Source organism: Odontomachus brunneus, unplaced genomic scaffold (assembly GCF_010583005.1).
Source record: "Odontomachus brunneus isolate Ranch 3 - 2012 unplaced genomic scaffold, Obru_v1 Obru_scaffold_253, whole genome shotgun sequence".
NCBI lineage: Eukaryota > Metazoa > Arthropoda > Insecta > Hymenoptera > Formicidae > Odontomachus > Odontomachus brunneus.
Window position 1 is genome coordinate 23,685 of NW_022639703.1, and position 20,990 is coordinate 44,674.

At 35.5% G+C, this 20,990-nt stretch overlaps 2 protein-coding genes across 2 annotated transcripts in view; one reads left to right on the forward strand and one right to left on the reverse strand.

Annotated features, from left to right (window-relative positions):
- Positions 1-2,338: 2,338 nt before the first annotated feature.
- On the reverse strand, positions 2,339-4,538 carry LOC116852737. The gene is made up of 2 exons (XM_032833367.1): positions 2,765-4,538; positions 2,339-2,408 (listed from the first exon to the last, which is right to left on the reverse strand). The coding sequence occupies exon 1, from the start codon at positions 4,493-4,495 to the stop codon at positions 2,768-2,770; it is 1,728 nt and encodes a 575-aa protein (XP_032689258.1). The 5' UTR covers positions 4,496-4,538; the 3' UTR covers positions 2,339-2,408; positions 2,765-2,767.
- A 4,016-nt stretch (positions 4,539-8,554) lies between these two features.
- LOC116852735 (leukocyte tyrosine kinase receptor-like) overlaps positions 8,555-20,990 on the forward strand; it is a 360,643-nt gene continuing 348,207 nt past the window's right edge. The window contains exons 1-3 of the mRNA XM_032833366.1: positions 8,555-8,736; positions 8,906-9,000; positions 9,075-9,173. Coding sequence (XP_032689257.1) covers positions 8,555-8,736; positions 8,906-9,000; positions 9,075-9,173 — 376 coding nt within the window. The remainder of the gene's footprint in view (positions 8,737-8,905; positions 9,001-9,074; positions 9,174-20,990) is intronic.

Consider the following 20,990-nt stretch of genomic DNA (forward strand, 5'->3'; position numbering starts at 1 on the left):
AATACCAAAAGAGGCAATACAATATCATTTTTCTCCATAACAATGCTCCATCACATACGGCAAAACTGGTTCGCGACACGTTGGAAGCACTCAGCTGGGAAGTCCTACCCCATGCGGCTTACTCACCAGACTTGGCTCCTTCAGATTACCACTTGATTGCATCGATGGGTCATGCACTTGCTGAGCAGCGCTTTGGTTCGTACGAAAATGTGAAAAAATGGCTCGATGAATGGTTCGCGGCAAGAGGGGAAGATTTTTACTAGCGTGGTATCCATAAATTGCCTGAAAGATGGGAAAAATATGTAACTAGCAATGGAGCATACTTTGAATAAACCTCTTTTTATCATTCTTTCAAATTTAACGTGTTTTTTTGGAAAAAAAATCCTCATTTCATACTTGTACACCTGGTAAACCGTAGCCGAGAAATAAGCGGGACCAGACCGATCCGGACTGTACACCGAACTCGATGCTTAAGAGCAAAGAGCGAGGACTTCAACCGTATCGTTTCTGCTTTCCCGTTTGCTTCCGCACCCGTACAGGGAAAACCGGCACCAGGAGATTGTGTCTTCGCTATCTCCGTCGAGAGCTCTTGACACCGACTTCGCTTTCCTATCTGATTCTAACGACCGGCCAAAATGGACACGATTTCCGAATAATACCACACTAAAAATTTACACTCCATGGATGTTGATGTTGTACTTGTCGAAGCCAATGTGGATTGTCAATGGCCTAATAATGCATATTGTGTGTATTTAACTGTCCATGATTTGTAAAAGACGACTCGTGTGTAAACAATACATAATCGAAGAATTGTTGATCAATCTCTAACTGGTGTAGGGCCCATTCGCAGAATCTTTGCTGATTTTGAAAATCGTTACCACCAAGAGATTGATGTAAGCATATGTGATAAGGATGAAATTTGTGGCGTTTAAAAATTTTCTAAACATTTTTAACAGATAAATCACATTGAGAAGCGATTTGTCGACAACTAACATGTGGATTGTTAGCTACTGTCGCCAAAACAAAGATTTCCGCTTTTTCGCCACATTTTGTCTTCTGACGACTTCTTTTATCTGCAGTGACACTGGCTGTTTCGCAAAATGACTGAACAAATTTATCAAATGTACGTCTGGATGGACAATGACGATCAGGATATTTTTCCGCATACAATTGTGTAGCTCGCACTGAATTTCGGCCTGATTCTCCATAAGTTAAAACCATTTCTATTTTCTCTTCTTGAGTATACATCTTTTTCTTGATATTGCAGAAATGCGTATGATGCAGAAACAATTGCTTTAACGCGTTGTCAAGACTACACTAAATGTCTTTAAGTATTTTCGACAATTCATGTTCCTAGGTGTAAATGTTTGTTAACATACTATAATAAACACAATTTCGTGCGAGTTAGCACAAGTAATGTTTATAATCATCCGCGACGAAAAGATGAAAACCTTTATTTTGATGGCAGTAGCTAATGTGATTTTTTAATGTCCAAGGTCATCTGAAGGACAACATATCATGTATGGTTGAATTTGTTTTTTTATGAATTGCATTACTACATTAATGAAAATATGCTATTCCATTTAAAAAAATCGCGATGACCTGGAAATATCAAAAATTATGACCTCGAGAAAAATTTTTCGCTCGTCATAATATGTGTCCCTTCCAATCGAACAATTTTTCCCTGTAGTATTTTCCCGTATCATCAAAAACAACGGAGATATTTTAAATGGTCGAGTTAGAGGAAACATTCTGTATAGCGCCGCGTGCTATGACACGATTGTATCGCCGTTACCGCTAGGCTCCCGCGGCCGCCGAATTTCTAGCGTCGCAATTCACGAACGCTTCGCTACTCACCGACACCGTCTTTCGCGACACACCGTGTTCGCGCTATACGCTCCGCCTACGGAAGCACGAGACGCGTCCGACCGAGATCGCTACCCGATTACTGGCGCCGTTTTATGTCGATACACGCAAATTAGCGCTTGCTGTTCTGTATCAAAGGATCTTAATAAACTGTTATTATTTATTTTTGTTAATTGCTTGTGTCAACCAATTATTGAACCCGGACTCCGACGAGCAAAGTTCCCGGCGATCCACTGATCACCGGAGTTCGGCTGTTACAGAAATAAGACGTCTCAAATAAGACGTTTTTAGATAATGTCTTTAAGGGGGGAAATCCAATTAGAACGAGGAAAAATAAGCTATTTTCAAGAATTTTTTTGTAGGAGAAAGAATTTTTCTATATTTTTCAAACTTAAACATTTATTTATATATGTTTTGGACTGTCCATACGTATTTTTTTTTCCAAAAATATTTAAAAATGGCGGACATATGAAGCATCCCATTTGGCAGGTACGCGTGCGAGTTGCTCAGCTGCTGGACAAATGGCGTCCGTGATATTGATCCTATAACAGGCAGCGAAAAAATTCTTATTATTTATACCCATAATTCGTAATTGAACCTAAAAAAATTGAAAAAAGTCAAAAATTTTGAATATGAAACGCTTATGAAAATAAATTTCCATTTTTTGACGTTTTCTCTGCACAATTTTTGCAATAAATAAGTGATTTTTTATTATAATTTTCACAAACATTTAGGTTCACCGACATTGTACTGATGTCATGAAGTTGTGTGCGAAAGTTCAGCGCGATCGGTTGAATAGTTTTTAAATGAGAGTTCCAGCAGTGCAAAAAAGTACAGTTTTGAGAAAAACGTGTTTAAAGTTTTGACAAGTAAAAGATACAAGATATCTATAATTTACCTCTTAGTCAGCAATCCCGGCGCCATAGAACAATCCTTCTGCTTCCTCGAAGAACTCGTTCTGCTCCAATAACTGCTCTCTTCTGGCCTTTCGAGCTTCTTTAGAGTTGAAAGAGTTGCGCCGCTCCTGTCGAGATACCCGGCGCCCGTCGACGTTCTCAGCATAGTGCTTGGTCTGGCTCCCAATAATTATTTGTAACTCCATCATAATTTGTAGAATGGAAGAATATCCTTCATTGAAGACTCCAGCAGCGATGTAGGATGCAATTTCAACTATTTTCAGCCCAGAATTAAGATGTTTTGGAGCTAAACGCCAAATCGTAGAATTGAAACTTTCATTTGAATTCTGCGTATGACTGCCCAAGCATCTCTGAAGTAATTCTTCCTTAGATAAATCTTCATAAATTGGAAGAATGTGTTTTGCGACTGTTGGATCGAGTGGAGGAGGGTGCTCAAAAGAATCCAAATTTGCTTCAATAGCTTTTTCTTTCTGCCACTTACACCAGCTGTCTTCGCCGGGCGGGCAGTATTCGTGCTGTGGCTTCTCATCCGTAGAGATCAAATGGTAATAAGTGGCTATAATACTTTTTTTCATTCCCTCAATACTATTCGCATTTCTTCTAATTGCCAGACCATAGTACGTTGTGAGCTTTTTAATTAAAGCATCCGTTAGTTTGCCCTTACCACCGAGTTTTTGTGTTTTTTTTATATTTCGGAGCCGAGTGCCCATTCTTTTCTCTACGTGGCCAATGCATTCGCTTTTTGCAACTTGAAATTCATCACCGTAAGGATTCTTATCTAGAATGGCCTTGAAAGTTTTGGAGTCTCCGTCTCCAATATAATTACCATATTTAACGCCGTACTTTTCCTCTGATCTTAAAAAGATTTCTGTAATCGCATCGACCTCCATTTTTCCGGCTGAGCCCTCGTGATTTTTTGTACACTCTTCCTCGTGATTTATATACCACTCTTCGTATTCTGGAGTGTTCACCTTTTTTTTCCAAAATGTGCATGCATGGCAATAGCTACTTTTGATAACTAAATCGATGACTTTGCCCGAATAGTAGCCTATGACCGTTACAACTCCGTACAGCGATTTGAATCCACGTTTTTTCCACGAGCCATCTCCAGAGACTTTCAAATCTAAAATAGACCTCTCATGTTCTTCATTGAATTTTTTTTCTTCTTCGATAGCTTTCTTGCAGAGACTTTCAAAAACAGATTTTGTACAGGAGTGAATATACGTGATGATATTATTATACGTGCTCTCATTCATTCCTTTACAAATGTCCATGAGGTTGCAGAATAAATTAATACCCTCTCTGCCAACACCTAAGAGTCGCATAACAAACACCATCCGACGATTCACTTCGTATCCAGTGTTGATTAGTGGTCCTGAATTGATGTTTCTCTGACCACAGCGACAAAGTAAAACTATCTTGAAACCGAGGCCTCGATTCCCAGCTTCTTCAAACTTTACATTCTGTTTACAAACACGACAAACAAGGAGCTCTGTCAAGGCTGTAAAAACGGTGAATATTTCAATCAAACGATAGCCATGCAATGGATTCCAGTGAATATCTTCAGCACTAGCATTGGAGAGTTTTCTTGCACTCGTACTTTCACATCCTTCATCTTCACTCTTTTTATTTGAAAACTGATTACCATGGAACTTTCTTTTGCGTGGTTTCGATTGTTTTGGTTCGGCGTGTGTGCCTTTCGGATAGGACATTTCGAATTTGCACTGTCGTTTTGTACAGGCCGAACTTCGGAGCTAAACTGAAAACCGGTTCTGCTCGATGCCAGCGCCAACGGACCCAACGGTTTCGACTAAACGTAACAATAGAAATAAAAGCCATCTACCAGGGGTGCGTTCCAAAACCTACAGTAAAACTATAATTACATCTCTATACGTTTTGGATCGCAGCCCTGAAAGGTAAAATCCCCGCTCCGGGTGAGTATACCTGCTGCGTGCTATTAGAGCCTCGACGCTGCTCAAGAGATTTGTTGCGCTCGGAGGCCATAACTTCCGAACGGCTGCGAATTTCGATTTAAAACGTTGGGAACATATTCTTACAATGTTAAATAAACATTTTATGCAAAAAAAAAAAATTCGATTTTTTGAAAGTTCTAATTGGATTTCCCCCCTTAAGACGTCTTTTACATACACGTGTTGTGTGGGATGCTTATGAAAAGTTTACGACACATACAGTTTTGGCGATATAAACTTTTATGAAAGGTTGTGCATTATGGTTCAGAATAACAATAATATTCAAAGTTATAGCAGTTTCAGTAAAAGCGTTTGAAAAAAGTGTGTTGCTGGTTAAACATGATTCCGGTAGTCATATGAACATGATTTGTTGTAGTTGTATATAAAATAAAAAACTAGAAAATTTTTAATTTGTATGAGTGTGGCTTATGGACGTAAGAATATATGGGCGGAGCGAATTGTTGCGGGAATAAAGTCCAAGGAGTGAGGGGAATGATTGTATGTAATGAAGTTGACAATGTATGTAATGAAGTTATTTTTATACATAGACAATGGATACAAAACTCCGACAGCAACATGGTCGCGACGATGTAATCCTCTTACTTTTTTGGTTTCATAGCCCCTCTATAATGACACCTTTCGCTCCGTCCATTTATTATTACGTCCATGTTGTGGCTATATGAACTAGAATATCGTATGAGCTAGAATAAATAAAAAATAAAAATGAAAATAAATAAAAAACATTGAAAACAGAAAAAATCGCAATATTTAAAAAAATCATTTTATTTTTTTGACAAAAAAGTCGTTAGTTTGTTGAGTTGCAAAATTTGAATTTTGAAAATTATAATTTGTTTGAGTCTAAAAAATTTCAACGCAAACGAAACGTCTGGACCGTTCCGCGAGAACGCGAAAACAACTGAGAAAGGAATGAGAGGAAAGAACAGCCTGTGTGATCGAGCGAGAGTGAGAGATTTCTCGATATAGAAGCAAAAGAGACGGAAAGACAGGATTGCGGAAAAGAATAGAGAACTTTCACTTGCACTTATGTATTATATTATAATGTTTAATTAAACTAATACTGAGTTCACTCGTTGAACTGAACCGTTTAAATGTTTAACATTTGTTTAACGTATGGAGCGACCAATTGTAAAGAAAATCGTCAGTGTGAGAACGAGCGAGCCAATCGCGACATTGCTGTAACGGTCTGTGCGACAAATTTGCTAACAGCTCGCGTTTGCACGCGAAAATCAAGGCTGAACGCTACGAATTAGCAAGTCTTGTGAAATTGATAGAGATCCGCTTCGTGGAAGCGTCTTGAATCCCTGCGAAGCAGCGACATATCTGAGCGAGATGCCGTCGATGAGGCTTACGAATACAGTCCACGCGATGGCACTATATGAAGGTTCTGTGGCACTTGATAATGTTTTCGCGTACTTGGTGGAGGAACTGCTCCCGATTGTGTCCAGGAATATGCACTCAGTGTCCGAAGGCTAAAAGTAAATGGTTGAGATCAGCAATAGCGTTTCGATGGACGGATAAACCGAATTTTGCGTGTTTCTCATTTGCAACTCATGTAAAAAATCGATCGGCATCACGTTGGGATAGACGATTGCAGGATTCTCCTAGTGGGAGACAGACTGCGTGCGAATAATGAATTTTCGCGACACGCGCTCAGGAACGGAATCCGACGTTTACCGATTACTCGGTTAATACACGGAATGCACGAATTCCCTATACATTATTAGATCCGATCTTTAACATGACTTGATTTTAGTTTATGCGAAAACAGAACATGTACTGAATATATCCTCAAAACTTCAAATCACTTAGTTTATTAGTTTTTGAGATATTGTGTTCGCTAGTTCGAAAAATGACGTTTCAAAAAAAAACGCGTTTAAAGTTTTAGGTACTGTTTTAGAATATATAACAAACAATAAATCATATTTACAATTAATCAGTTATCAGGGTCATAAAGGATACTTTCTTCTTCTTGGTAAAATTCTTGTAAAACAGCATTTATCTTCCTACGTACTATCCAAACTTCCTTTGTAGCTTCTAAGTATCTTTTCTCAGCAAACTCGAATTTTGTGTTTATTCCGATTATCGGTATAATTTTTTAGTTCTGAGCCAATTATAGTACCCATTGTATCAAATATTTTTAAAACAGCATAAAATCCTTTGTTCCTGTAGTTCAGTAAGCTGCAATTTGAATCATTTTTGCTCCAAAATATACTCGTCAACAAAATTATTGAATAGATAAATTCATGTCAAAATTTCGCACAATTTTAAATGGGCATAATAGCGCGAAACATTATCGTATTTGAAATTTTTTTTTATTATAAAGAGTGAAGTCTGTAGTTTAAGGAGCATTCATCCGATTTTGAATTTACTCTCTGCCCTTCCCGCAGTCTTTTCAGAAGTAAAGACGTGTTGCGCCTCCAAAAAATTGCACAATTTGACGTATCTTACGAGATGAACTAAATTTTTTTCGTAAATTTTATGTCATAAAATATCGACATTTTCTTGCAAATAAAAAATAAAGAAGAGATGTGCTAATGGTAATGTTAATATTGGTGGTAACTGATTAAAAATATACAGGTAACTTTGATACGCCATACAACATCGCGGAAGAAAGTCGTGCATACCTCTTTTTTATTTTTTATTTGTAAGGAAATGTCGATATTTTAGGATAATTATCGTAAAATTTGTGAAAAGAATTCACTCTACTCAATAGAGTGCGTCAATTTAAGCGATTTAAAAAAAAATGCATAGGTAACTTTGACATATGTCGCAACTTCGCGAAAAAAAATCGTACAAATTCGCTTTTTTTTAAATTGCAGGAGAAAGTCTATACTTTACGATGGTTACCATGAAATTTACGAAAAAAATTTAGTCCACCCTGTAGGATACGACAAATTGTGCAATTCATTGGAGATGCAACACTTCTTTATTTTTGAAAAGACTGCGGGAAGGAGAAATTAAATTCAAAATCGGACGAATGCTTCTTAAAGTATGGACTTCACTTTTCAAAATAAAAAAAAATATTTCAAATACGATAGTGTTTAATGGGCGCTATTATGCCTATTTAAAATTGTGCGAAATTTTGACATGAATTTACCTATGCGATAATTTTGTTGACAAGTGTATATGGATTTAGAATATATGTGTAATCCTTTTAAAATTTAAAGCACGCCGCTACATTTCAAGGCTTACAACATTGCCAAATTTTTAAATTTAATTGTAATACTTTAGAAATATATTTTTGAGATGTCAAACTGTAAGAAAGTGTAAAAAATATCAATTTTTTCGACACGTCAATGTAGGCTCCTTAAAGCAAAAAGAAAGTTCGGAATATTTTACAGGTCTGTTTGATCGATTATAAGTGTTATTTTAAATATCTTTTTATTTCAACATATTTTAAAAGAATTTTGAGTGTGTATTTTTTTGTTTCTGATGTCATCAATTATGAGTTTTGTGGCGAGAAATTAGAAGCCTTAAGATCGATTAAACTCCTTTAAATTATAGTTATTTCTGGAATCAATATTTTTCTGTTTTTCTAACAAAAATTAATAATAGTAATGCATATAAAAATAAAAACAATGATGTTTTAGATGACATTGGTTATATAAATAGGATTATTGAATAGTATATAAATGATATACAAATATGATTATATTAACATTGTAAATAGCATTTACTATAAAAATAGTTTTCCTGCCTACTTTCTTCATAATTTACGAGATGATGTATGCAATTATGAAATATTTTTTGACTTTCTCGACACATTTAACTTACAAGTATATGAAACGCTTCCAGATTCGCTTTTTTTATCATAAGTATGGCGTGCACAGCTCATCTCTCGCGCTCTATGTGGTCCAAATGAAGCGACACGGGAATCAGACCAATATATTATGGTGGTCCTATGGGAAGGGAAACAAGATCTGGGAAAGCGTAGTCATCGCTCTACCTGACATTAGATATAGGTGAGTATGCAATAACAATTAAACACTTTAAATCTAAATTAAAACTAAAAATTATATGTACAATTTAATATTTTGACCGGAATTATTGCCATAGCATATCCAATTTTAACGATTAGTTCTTTGCAACGGGAAATTAAATCTAAATTCGAAATGTATAACGTGTTTGCAGATATTTCTTGCAGTTTGAAGCGAGCAGGGGCTATTCTTCGAAGAACGACATAGCGATTGATGATGTTTCTTTAAGCCGAGAATGTTTCGGCATTGGTAACTACAGCGAACATCTCTACATTATTATATTTCACCGGTTATACACGATATTTATAGTTTTTTTCTTGCAGGAGTTCCATCAGAAATCGTAGGTGATTTCAATTATTACAACCCCAATATAGAGCTCGAGACGGTGCCGCCGCAGCATCCAGATTTTGCGAACGAGACATGTATGTATGGCGTATCAATTAAATTTCTCATTGAATTTCCAAGTGAATTAAAGATCGTCTGTTGATTATATTGGTCTAAAAAAAAATTGTTTTGTCACATGGATTAACCTATTATAGTCCATAGATAACCCAGAAATATTATCTAGATAACATCTGGAATAATATATCTAGATAACGTATGGATAGCATGTCTAGATAACATATCTAGATAACATATGGATAACATATGGAATCTTATATCGTAAAAAGAACAATTTCTAAAAAAAAATTGAAAAAATTAATTTTTTATAACAAAATTGTTTAAACCATTAAGTTGCAAAATAATTTTTCGGGAAAATGATATCGCTATTTGATTCTACGTAAAAAATTATATGTTATCTAGATAATATCTCTACTGGATTAACTATGGGTTATAATGGGTTAAATTATATGATTTATATAATTTTTTATGTTGAATTAAATATGCAACCATATTTTGTCTATTATCCAGAGTTTTTTAATAATGTGATTTTTAAATTTTAAGAAAATTGATTTTTTATATATACAGACGTGGCATAATTAATTTAAAATGTAGAAGCTAATGATTTTCTGCTGTATTTTTGACTTCGTAGGAAAAAAAACATCATATATAAATTTTGTTTCTATATGACCATATGTAGTTATGCATAATATATGTTTACAACAAAAAGGGATACTGTTATATAAATACAAGGAAAGTAAATGCTTATACTTTTGATAGTACATAATATCGATGTTTAATTTAATAAAAGTATGTCTTTCTTTTCCCATTAAACATTTTTTTTTGCGTAAACATATATGATTATGTGATCATATAAGATATCTATATGAGATAGGGATAAAATTTGTGTATAATTTATATGTAATTATTTTTTCTATCTCTTTTAAAAATAAAAAATGTTACATCAGTTTTTCTCATATTTTAGGCTTCATTGAAGAAAACTCACGTAAAAGGAAAAAAAATCATTAACTTTAACGAATTTTTATAAACAAATATATTGCATAAATGTAGGAATTGTTTTAAAGCTACATAATATTGATAGTGTTTTTCTATATTAAAAATTTATAATTAATAATAATCTCTTATTCCCTCGCTGAGAATGTCCCATATACAATATATTAATTTTAGATGACTATCGCAAAAACGATAGATGATAGAGAAATTTTTAGTTCATTTTTCAATTTTGCACATAAAAATGCATAAGAAGCACATTATAAATTCCATATGACAAATTATTTGTTGACCAATGCTATTGACATGTCGACTGCCATGTTGGTCATCGGTGTTCGGCTCTATACCCTTACGAAAAAAAACCCCAAATTTTGAAGGTTAACCCTCAAATTTGTGGGTTAACCACCAAATTTGAAGGTTGATCACAAAAGTTGGGTGTTAACCCTCAAAATTTAGGGGTAGACCTTCAAAATTTTAGGGTAGACCCAAAATGATTCGGTGTCAATTCCCTTATTTTGACTCTCAATGAGTAGTGTTGAACGTGAAACTTTCAGGGTAGACCCCATGATGACTCGGTGTCAACCCTCCAATTTCGGTGTTGACTTTTAATGAGTATTATTGAATCTGAATCTTTCAGGGTAAATCTCAAACGATTCGGTATCAATCCCTAAACTTTAATACTCACTCCCAATTTTAGGTGTTAACACTCAATCTTCAGATTAAACCTCCAAATGTTTCGGTGCCAACGAATAAGTTTTGATGTTAACCCCGAACGGCAAATAACTAAAATAAATAAATCTAAATAAATTCCAAAGTTTTATTTGCACGAGTAACAGTTATCTGTATATGTTGATCAAACGTAAAGTCGGATAATAATCAAACTATATGAAAATCATTTGTACTATTGAGCGTAACTTTGAAGCCTCTTAACTCGAAAAGTACTTAACGAAAAAATACTTAAGTATAGTGTTTTGGAAAACTCTCGAGATAAGCTATAAGAATATACAATAAAAAATGGGGGTATCCATTTAAAAACATCATTGTGACCTTGACCTGATCTTTATGACGCAACTCAAGGTCAAACTGCTAATATCATAAAATAGATCTTTTTAAACCCTACAACTTTTGTATTTAACATTTTTTTATACAACGCTTTGTTTTCGAGATATTCAGGTGTTCCGGTATATAATATTCACCCTGTATAAGGTATCCCAGATCACCTTCACAATCTCTCACGAAGACGTAGAGCAAATTGAGATAAACACAAAAGTCCCATATCGTTTTGCTATTCGTTATTCTTAATAGTTTTTGAAAAATTAATTTTAGAAAATTGCATAAAGAAAGAAGGAGCACTCGAGCTAAAGTCGCTTGAAGCCTAGCGCGTTTCAGTTGGTTAAGAAACAGTTGGCGGCGCGCGGCGAGGGGAAGAAAAACGCATCACTGCTTGTGTTTATATTGCTGCGATCCCACGTCTTGCCATACTGCCAACAGGCGTGGAATTGTGAAAGATTAAGGAAAAGCGTGTGCTGAATGGTAGAGGATAGAGCGCACGAATCATAGTGCGGTCCAATAATATAGCGCGGGGATGTCGGCGCGTGGCGATTAAGAAACGACGCACCACTATCTATATTTATATCACTGCGTTCTTACATCTTGCCGCATCGCGCCGAGGCAAGATGTAGGAACGCAGCGATATACTCACACGGCGTGTTATATTGCTGAAATAAGAAAATCTACGGTTATGATACATAAATATTTCGCCAACATGTGACCTGCAATATTAGTCAGGAATATATTTAAATTTTATCTGTAACGTTTCATGTACAATATTGCATTCGCAATATTTCTACAATATTCCTGAAAGATAGCAAAGTTACCGTAAGATTGAATTTATTAGGACCTTGAATAAATTCTCGCAATTTTTCGTGAAAATTAATGCTTTATTTAAAAAAAGTCGTAAAAAATATGTCACTGAAAGTATTGTCCATCGCTAGCCACTACTTTTTCTTATCTTTCTGCCAGTATTTCACCTCGGAAAAACGACACGTCTTTTGAGGCTATCCAAAAGTCGACCCAATTTTTGGTATCTTCATAAGAATGGAAGTGCTGCTCAGCCAGGCCATGTGCCATCGATCGGAACAAGTGATAATCGAAAGGGTAATGTCTAGTGAATACGGCGGGTGGGGTACGACTTTCCATTTAAGCGTTTCCAAGTAGGTTTTCACCGGTTGTGCAACATGTGGTCAAGCGTTGTCATGTTGCAAAATCACTTTGTCGTGTCTCGTATAGCGGCCGTTTTTCTTTCAATGTTCGGCTCAAACGCATCAATTGTAGGCGATAGCGATCTCCCGTGATGGTTTCGTTCTGTTTGAGCAGCTCATTATAAACTGCACCCAGCTGATTCCACCAAATGCAGAGCAGAAGCTTCGAACCATGGATATTCGGCTTTGCTAACGATGAGGATGCATGGCCGGGCTTACCCCACGATTTTCTACGCTTAGGGTTATCGTAGTGTATCCACTTTTCATCGCTAATCACGATACGATGCAAAAAATCTTTCTTTTTCTGCGTTGAAGCAGCGATGTGAGTTACTACGCGCAGTCGGCACACATCTCGCGAAACGACTTACTACGCGAGTTAAGGGGTTTTCCTAGTATAACAGGACCTAAAGTAGGGTAATTTTTAGAAACTTTTAAAATAGAAATGATAAAACCAATTGATATGACACTTTTTGTATGTGTCAAGATAAGTTAAATAATTTGAAAGCATCCATTGTTTTCTGTCGTCAGATCTTAGTCGTTTGTCGCGAGAGTAACCCAGATAGCACAGGATGTCCTATGGACGTCCATTTTATGTCCATTTTACGTCCGCACATCTATGGACATGCAATGGAAGTCCATACGATATCCGATATGGGACATAAATGTCTTAAGTATAAAATTCGACTATAGGCATGATGAGAACGCGCGCTATCAACGCTACATATCATTCTATCCCCAGGCAACAACGTCACATCATTTTCATTTCGGTAAATGATGATTACCAGTCCTAGACGTCATGTAACCAATAACTGACATTTAAAAAACGTGAACAATTTTGACATGATAATAACGTCATTTAAAGATGTCTATAATACGTTTTTGAGAGGTCATTTTTAATCAACTCGATAAGCAAAGAATGTGACAGATTTTTATCTAATTTTCATTTATATCAACTGTGGTGTATGTAACCAACAGATTATTATTTATACACGTTGTTTTTTTATTTTTAATGTGCTTGCATCTCCAGCATTTGGCTCTTAGAAATAAACCTTATAGAACTTGTCCGACCATTTCTTACTCACGAGCATTGCATCGTTGCAATTATCCAGTTAGTATTAGAACCTTGAATAAGTTTTCGCTGATTTTTCGTGAAAATTAATGCTTTATTTAAAAAAAGTCGTAAAAAACATGTCACTGAAAGTATTGTCCATTGCTAGCCACTACTTTTTCCCATCTTTCTGGCAGCATTTGAATTCCACGTCGGAAAAACGACACGTCTTTTGAGGCTATTCAAGAGTCGACCCATTTTTTGGCATCTTCATAAAAATGGAAGTGCTGCTCAGCCAGGCTATGTGCTATCGATCGGAACAAGTGATAATCGGAAGGGGCAATGTCTGGTGAATACGACGGGTGGTGTAAGACTTTCCATTTAAGCGTTTCCAAATATGTTTTCACCGGTTGTGCAACATGTGGCTGAGCGTTGTTATGTTGCAAAATCACTTTGTCGTGTCTCTGCTCGTATAGTGGCCGTTTTTCCTTCAATGGCTCAAACGCATCAATTATAGTCGATCTCCTGTGATGGTTTCGTTCGGTTTGAGCAGCTCATAATATACTAAGCTGATAACTAAACCCAGCTAATCCCACCAAATGCAGAGTAGAAGCTTTGAACCATGGATATTCGGCTTTGCCGACGATGTTGATGCATGACCGGGCTTACATCACGATCTTTTACCCTTAGGGTTATCGCAGTGTATCCACTTTTCATCGCCAGTCACGATACGATGCAAAAAACCTTTCCTTTTCTGCCGTTGAAGCAGCTGCTCACACGTGAAAAGACGCCGTTCGACGTCTCTCGGCTTCAACTCGTACGACACTAAATGTCCTTGTTTTTTAATCATTCCTAATACTTTCAAACTGTTGTGTTTCGAAACTGTTGTATGATCAAATCCTAATGATTCTACAAGTTCAGCTAGCGTCTGACATGAGTCTTCATGAAGTAATGCCTCCAATTCTTCGTCTTCAAACTTTTTCGGTGCACCAGAGCGTTCTTTATCTTCAACATCAAAATCATTATTTTTGAAGCGTCTAAACCAATCTCTGCATGTTGTTTCCAACAGAGCATGGTCGCCGTAAGTCTCAACAAGAATTCTGTGTGCTTCAGCTGCAGATTTTTTTTGAATAAAGTAGTGCAGTAAAATTCCCCGCAAATACTTTTTTTTGGCACAAAACTCGACATGTTTAACACTATGAAAAAAAAGTTGTTTACACTTCGGCGAAATGATATACATTGAATTTCAAGCTTGCTTATAGTACTTCCTTATTGATGCGTTACCATCTTAAATTACACGCACGCAGTTCTGGTAACGCCATTTGTTAGAAAACAGTGAGACCTTATTCAAGGTCCTGATAATTTGTTGAGATCATAAAGAATTTGGTTAAATGCGTTTTTATATTTCAATGTGCGCATAATTTATTGAAAATATAATCAAAGAAACCACTAAAATCATACTGAATTTCAATTTTTTTCTTAGCATCATTGTTACTTTCAGTGACTTTCGCTGACAAAAAGTGCGACATTTTAACCAAATCTTATCGTAAAATTGTGATCAATGGCTTATTTTAAAGCTAATACTATAGCTGATAAAATATATATTCTGGTTGTTGCTAAAAAATTGAATATTTCCACAAAAAGTAAAAAAATTGCCAATAAAATATTGAATTTTAGAACTCACTTGCTCAAAGCTCCCCCAAACGGCCATTTTGGCTCCTATTTAAGAACTGTTAAAATGAGTTTGAGGATATCAATCTATGAGCATTTTAAGCCAGTAATCACATTTGTAGGTCTTAAATTGACAATTTGGCAGCAATTTGAAGCAACTTATGTTTGAAAATCCACCTTGGACCACAAGAATTTCCGGACCGGATATCTCGAGAACGGTTTATCAGTCCAACGTAAGAAGTACATATTCGTTTTCTGCTTGGCAAGACCTTTAATTTGATATATATGTTGACCCTAAAATCGATCGCAAAGATTTGGGGCACTGCCCCGGGAACAGTTGGCCGGGCTCTTTTATTGCACATTTTGTCTGTGCAGAAAGAGACAGAGAACAGAAAAGCTGATGTACATGTTAGCTTTTTTTTGAGGCAGGGGAAATGCATTACGCATACCCGCGATTCTTTGGGGAGCGTGGCGGGTTATGTGGGACTTTTCCTCTTCCTGATTTCCAGGAAAAAGGCCTATCCACTAAAACCTCTGCCGGGTGCCTTCTAATGGGGCATAGTGGGCAGCTGGGGGAACTGCTGCTGGCATTACTTCCTCGACTCCTCGCCTTTGAGGGGAGCCTAATCAGCTCCCTTTCCTACATCGGGTCCTTTGCTGACGTGGAGAGGTCCCGGCTCTCCAGGCGGCGGCATAGCTCGTCGCCCGGATGGACCTTCCGCTTCTCCTTTAAAAGGGGAGCAGAGGGCACTCGCCTCGCTCCCCCGCACTCCTCCCTATTTGAGAGGGGCGGGAGGATGGGTCCGTCGCTCAGGACGGATTTTATTTTCCTTTCCTCCTACACCGGGCGCACCGTGTAACGTGTAGGAGCCCGGCTCCCGATGTAAATGTTGGCTTCACTTTTCTGATTGTTTGCGAAATCTATGTATATTATATCTATGGTTCCATCTGCTGCGTCGCGCACTTTGATTAGCCAATCTATTTTATTTAATAATTCGAAATTTTACGTTATTTAAAAAAAGAAACCAATTTATGTACAGCTTTTATGTACAGCTTATTACAACGTTTACACAAGCAGCCAAATAGAATCTTTCGTGTCGCGGGTAACATCGATACACCATCACGCCCGAAGTCTCGTATCGAAATCCTCCATCCTCGTTCGACACCGAAACAATGGCAATCCATTACTCTTCTGTCTAGTTGACAAGCTCTAGATCGATAATCGATTCCAAACGTTACAAGTAACACGACGTAACACTGCCCTCTTTTTTCAAAAATTGTTGTCCCAACAATTTACACTTCCTCCCACGACGATTAAATGGTACCAAGATTCCTGCTCCAGCCTTAGCTGCTACAGGCCCTATGAACTTTGTCTTTATAGGTTCTCAATTAATCCAGGAGGAAGGGAAGTTCATAACTCCTTACGTCTTCTGCGTTCCAGTCCACCTTTTTCGTTCTAGTCTTCGGTCAAGGGGGGGGGGGATAACTTTCATGGACCCATCGTTCTTTTAAAAGAATATCCCAAGTCTCCACCTTAGTATTTACTCTAAGTTCCACGGAAAAACCATGAATCAAAAACCGTGGAGAGGGTGGACTTCTCAAAACAAAACAGCTTCTTATCCAAATTAGTATAACTTCAAATCTTCATCCAGGAATAACTAAAAATTTCAAAAAATAAAATTACACAGTAAACTTATAACTAAAATATAAACAAATAAAAAAAAATTATAAGGCTCATATGTAATCCCAATCAATAGTATCAATCCCTTTTATAGAAAGAAGCTAATCTATCTAAATGTACTATTTTATTTTTATGTTTAATAGACCTACGAATATAATAAACAACATTACTAATTTTTCTTACAACTTCGTACGGCCCTTCCCAGAAATTTTGTAATTTGGGAGCTTTACCTTTATAACGATGAGGATTGTACAACCAAATCTTCTGGCCCATTTCAAAACATAAATTTCTTGCCTTGTGATTATAAAATATTTTAACCCTATTGCTTCTCATTGCCATAAATTGCCTAACATGTTGATGAATTTGATCTAACTTTTCTCGCAAATTAAACATATAATTTTCATTTAAATTGTTACAATCAATTTTAGGAGGAGAACCACGTAACAAATCAATAGGTAATCTCAAATCTTGTCCAAAATTTAACTCAGTAAGAGAAAACCCAGTTGTTTCATGTTTGGAAGTTCTGTAAGCAAATAAAAACATTGAAATCCAACGATCCCAATCCTTTTGATTTTCAGAAATAAATTTGGACAAATATTGTAATATTGTCTGATGTTGACGCTCAACCTGTCCATCAGATTGTGGGTGAAAAGCAGTTGTTCTTGTTTTTGTAAAACCCAACAATTTTGAAATTTAGTCTAGACTCAAAGTTCCTTTCCTGATCAGTATGTAATTCTAAAGGAATACCATATCTTGAAATTACTTCTTTAACAAAAACTTCAGCAATCGTAGAAGCCCTAGCATTTTTCAGAGGAAAAGCTTCCACTTATTTTGTAAAGCAATCTACAACAACTAATAAATATTTATTTCCAAAAGAAGTTAAAGGCAATGGACTTAAAATATCTATTTAAAGACTCAAGCTCAAAGGAAATATCTACATTGTAAATCTGCAAGGGAGATTTTCCTTTATCAGAAGGACCTTTTTTTGAAACGCAAACCTTACAAGATCTAACCCAATTTTCAACATCTCTCTTACATGTAACCCAGTAAAAACGTTTACGAATTTTTTCCAAAGTTTAATTTACCCCGAAATGACCAGCAGAAGGAGAATCATGAGCTTCCATTAAAATTTGCTTTACATGAGAATTTGGAACAATAATTTGCAAAAATTTAAATTTCAAATTTGAAGCTTCCCATTTCTTATATAAAACACCATTCTTAATAATTAATTCAAATAAATTTTAGAAGATAAGCTTGCTGAAGAAATCTCATTCAATGAAGGACGCCGACCAGATTCCATTCCTCGTAATATAATTGAAATATCACAATCTTCTAATTGTTCTTTAAGCCAATTTTATTTTTATGTTTAATAGACCTACAAATATAATAAACAACATCACTAATTTTTCAGGACATTAGTGTCCTCTCCTAAAACTATTCGAGCAATAACCTTTTTTTTCCTCTTTCCTCTCTTCATTGTTAATTTAAATTTTAGAACAACACTTACAATTTTTTTCAGAACAAGGTCTTCTCGATAAACCATCAGCATTTTTATGTAATAAACCTTTTCTATAATAAATTTCAAAATCATATTGTTGTAACTTTTCCACCTAACGCGCTAATTCAAAACCCGACTAAAATAAGCTATATCTTTTCTTGACTTTCTTGAATCTGTGAAAACTGCACCGATACCAAAATTCGATGCATCTGTATCAAGAATAAATTTTCTATCTCCCATCGGAAAAGACAATATTGTAGAAGTAATTAAAGATTGTTTCAATTTTTCAAAAACTTCTTAACATTAAGAATTCCAAAAAAACTTTGATTAATTTTCAGTAACAATAAATAAAGGTTTTGCAATCAATGAAAAATCCTTAACAAATTTTCGATAATAGGAACAAAATCCAAGAAAACTACGAAGCTTTTTTAGATTGTGGAATTGGCCAATTTGAGACAATAGAAAAATTTTTTCCGGATTTTTCGAAATTCCTTTATTGGAAACAACATAATCTAAATAATTAACGGAATTTCCAAAAAGAACATATTTCTTAGGATTTAATTTCAAATGAACAGATCTCAATTGTTGAAAAACAGCTCTTAAACGTTCAATCATGCTCTCAAAAGTTTTTCCATAAATTATAACATCATTCAAATAAACTAAACAAAATTTTTATAAAAATGTTTGTAAAACTTGTTCTCTGAAAAGTAGCTGGTGCATTACACAATCCAAAAGGCAAAACTGTAAACTGCCATAAACCTTTCCCAATTGAAAAATCTGTTTTTCCTTTATCCTCAGGACGCAATTTAACTTGCCAATAACCACTTTTGAGATTTAAAGTTGAAAACTACGAATTTTCCGACAACTGATTAATTGTATCATCAACACGCGGAATAGGAAATGAATCTTTAATTGTTACCGAATTTAATTTTCTAAAGTCTACACAAAAACGAATCGAAGCATCTTTCTTTTACTAATACTGCAGGAGAAACCCAAGGACTCTGAGACTTTTCAATAACACCTTTTTCTTTTATTTTCTTGATAACTTTATCCACATCTTCTCGTAAATGAATTGAAACCCAACGAGGAACTTGTTTGATTGGCCGTGTATCATTTTATTTAATCTTATGTTCCAGAACATTACAATTCCCAGTTATTATTTCCTCAGAGAAAATATCCTGAAATTCAACCAAAATTTTAACAAAAGACTTTTTTTGGAAGGAATTCAAATTTTTTGAATCCCGTTCAAATAATTCCGATAAAAGTGGATGAACAATGTTTTCATTTTCAATTCGAGCACACATAAAATCATTCTTATCATTATCAGACTGAGATAAACCTAAAACCGAACGAAGACAGAATTCTAAGTTTATAAATAATAAGAAATCATTTCCCAAAAAACCATCTTCTTCCATATCAACAATAAACATAAACAAATCTACAGAAAATTTCTCTAAATTTACTTTCATATTTGTTTGATATTGAATTGAAATCATTTCTCCAGTAGAATAAATTAAACGACTATTCTCAATTGGAAAAACTTTCTTTGAAGCTTTAACAAATTTACTACTTACGATGGAAACATCTGAGTCAGTATCAATTTTAAAATTACAAATTACAATATTCATTATCAAGCATTCCTTTAAAACTAAAAGCATTTTATAAACACCACCTAATCTAAAACAAATCGGGGATTTTTTCCTTGTTGCCGAATCGTCCCTGTCCCATTCGGCAAAACCTAATTTTTTTTATTCTCTAATCCTAATGCCGGACATTCTGTTCGAAAATGTCCTAATTTTCCACACTGCCAACACTCTTTTTGTAAATTTCCCAAATTCTGCTTATAATTTAAATTTGGCTTAAAATTTTATTTCTTAATAACCTCCGACCTTTCAAAGTTTTTATTAATAAATTTCTTTTGATTTAACGGAAATTATTTAAAATTACTATTAAAATTTCCAAAATTTCTAACAAAACTTTGACCAATTCCATTACTCACTTCGACCTATTTCAGCTATACAGGGTGTCTCACAACTAGGGGTAAGTAGAGGGTGAAATATGGAACTGAAAGTTCCTCTTCCATTTTTAAATCCAACAATTAGTTAACGAGATATTAATTTATTAAGTCTGCCAATCCCTTAGCGCTCCGACTGAGTGCTCAGGACCGTAGGCTTTTCAGGGGTCTTTCTTATCCGTTTTTCTCTTTTTTTGTATCATAAAGGAATAAATATGTATGAGTGAGTGAGTGGGTGTGAGGATTGATGTTTAACTGGGGCTACGTGGTGGCAAGTTTTCAATGTGTACCAGGTATGTAAATATGAAACCGCAATTTTTGTATAGAAAATACACGTTTATTGTATGAAAATGATAAAAATATTTTATTCGAAGTATTGCCTATTGCTAGCTATACATTTTTCCCACTTGTCTGACAATTTGTGGATGCCACGCCAAAAAAACTGTTGCTCTTTTGAGACAAATCAGTTATCGAGCCATTTTCGTACATTTTCGTAAGAAGTGAAGCGCTGCTTAGCAAGTGTGTGTCCCATCGATGCAAATAAATAGTAATCGGACGGAGCCAAGTCTAGTGAGTAAGCCGCATGCGAAAGTATTTCCCAACTAAACGCCTCAATCGTTTCCTTGACCAGTTTTGCTGTGTGTGATGGGGCATTATCATAAAACAAAATCACT

Bases quoted from the DNA above. Each gene is read 5' to 3' on its own strand.
- LOC116852737 (XM_032833367.1), bottom strand. From the start codon at position 4,495: ATGTCCTATCCGAAAGGCACACACGCCGAACCAAAACAATCGAAACCA.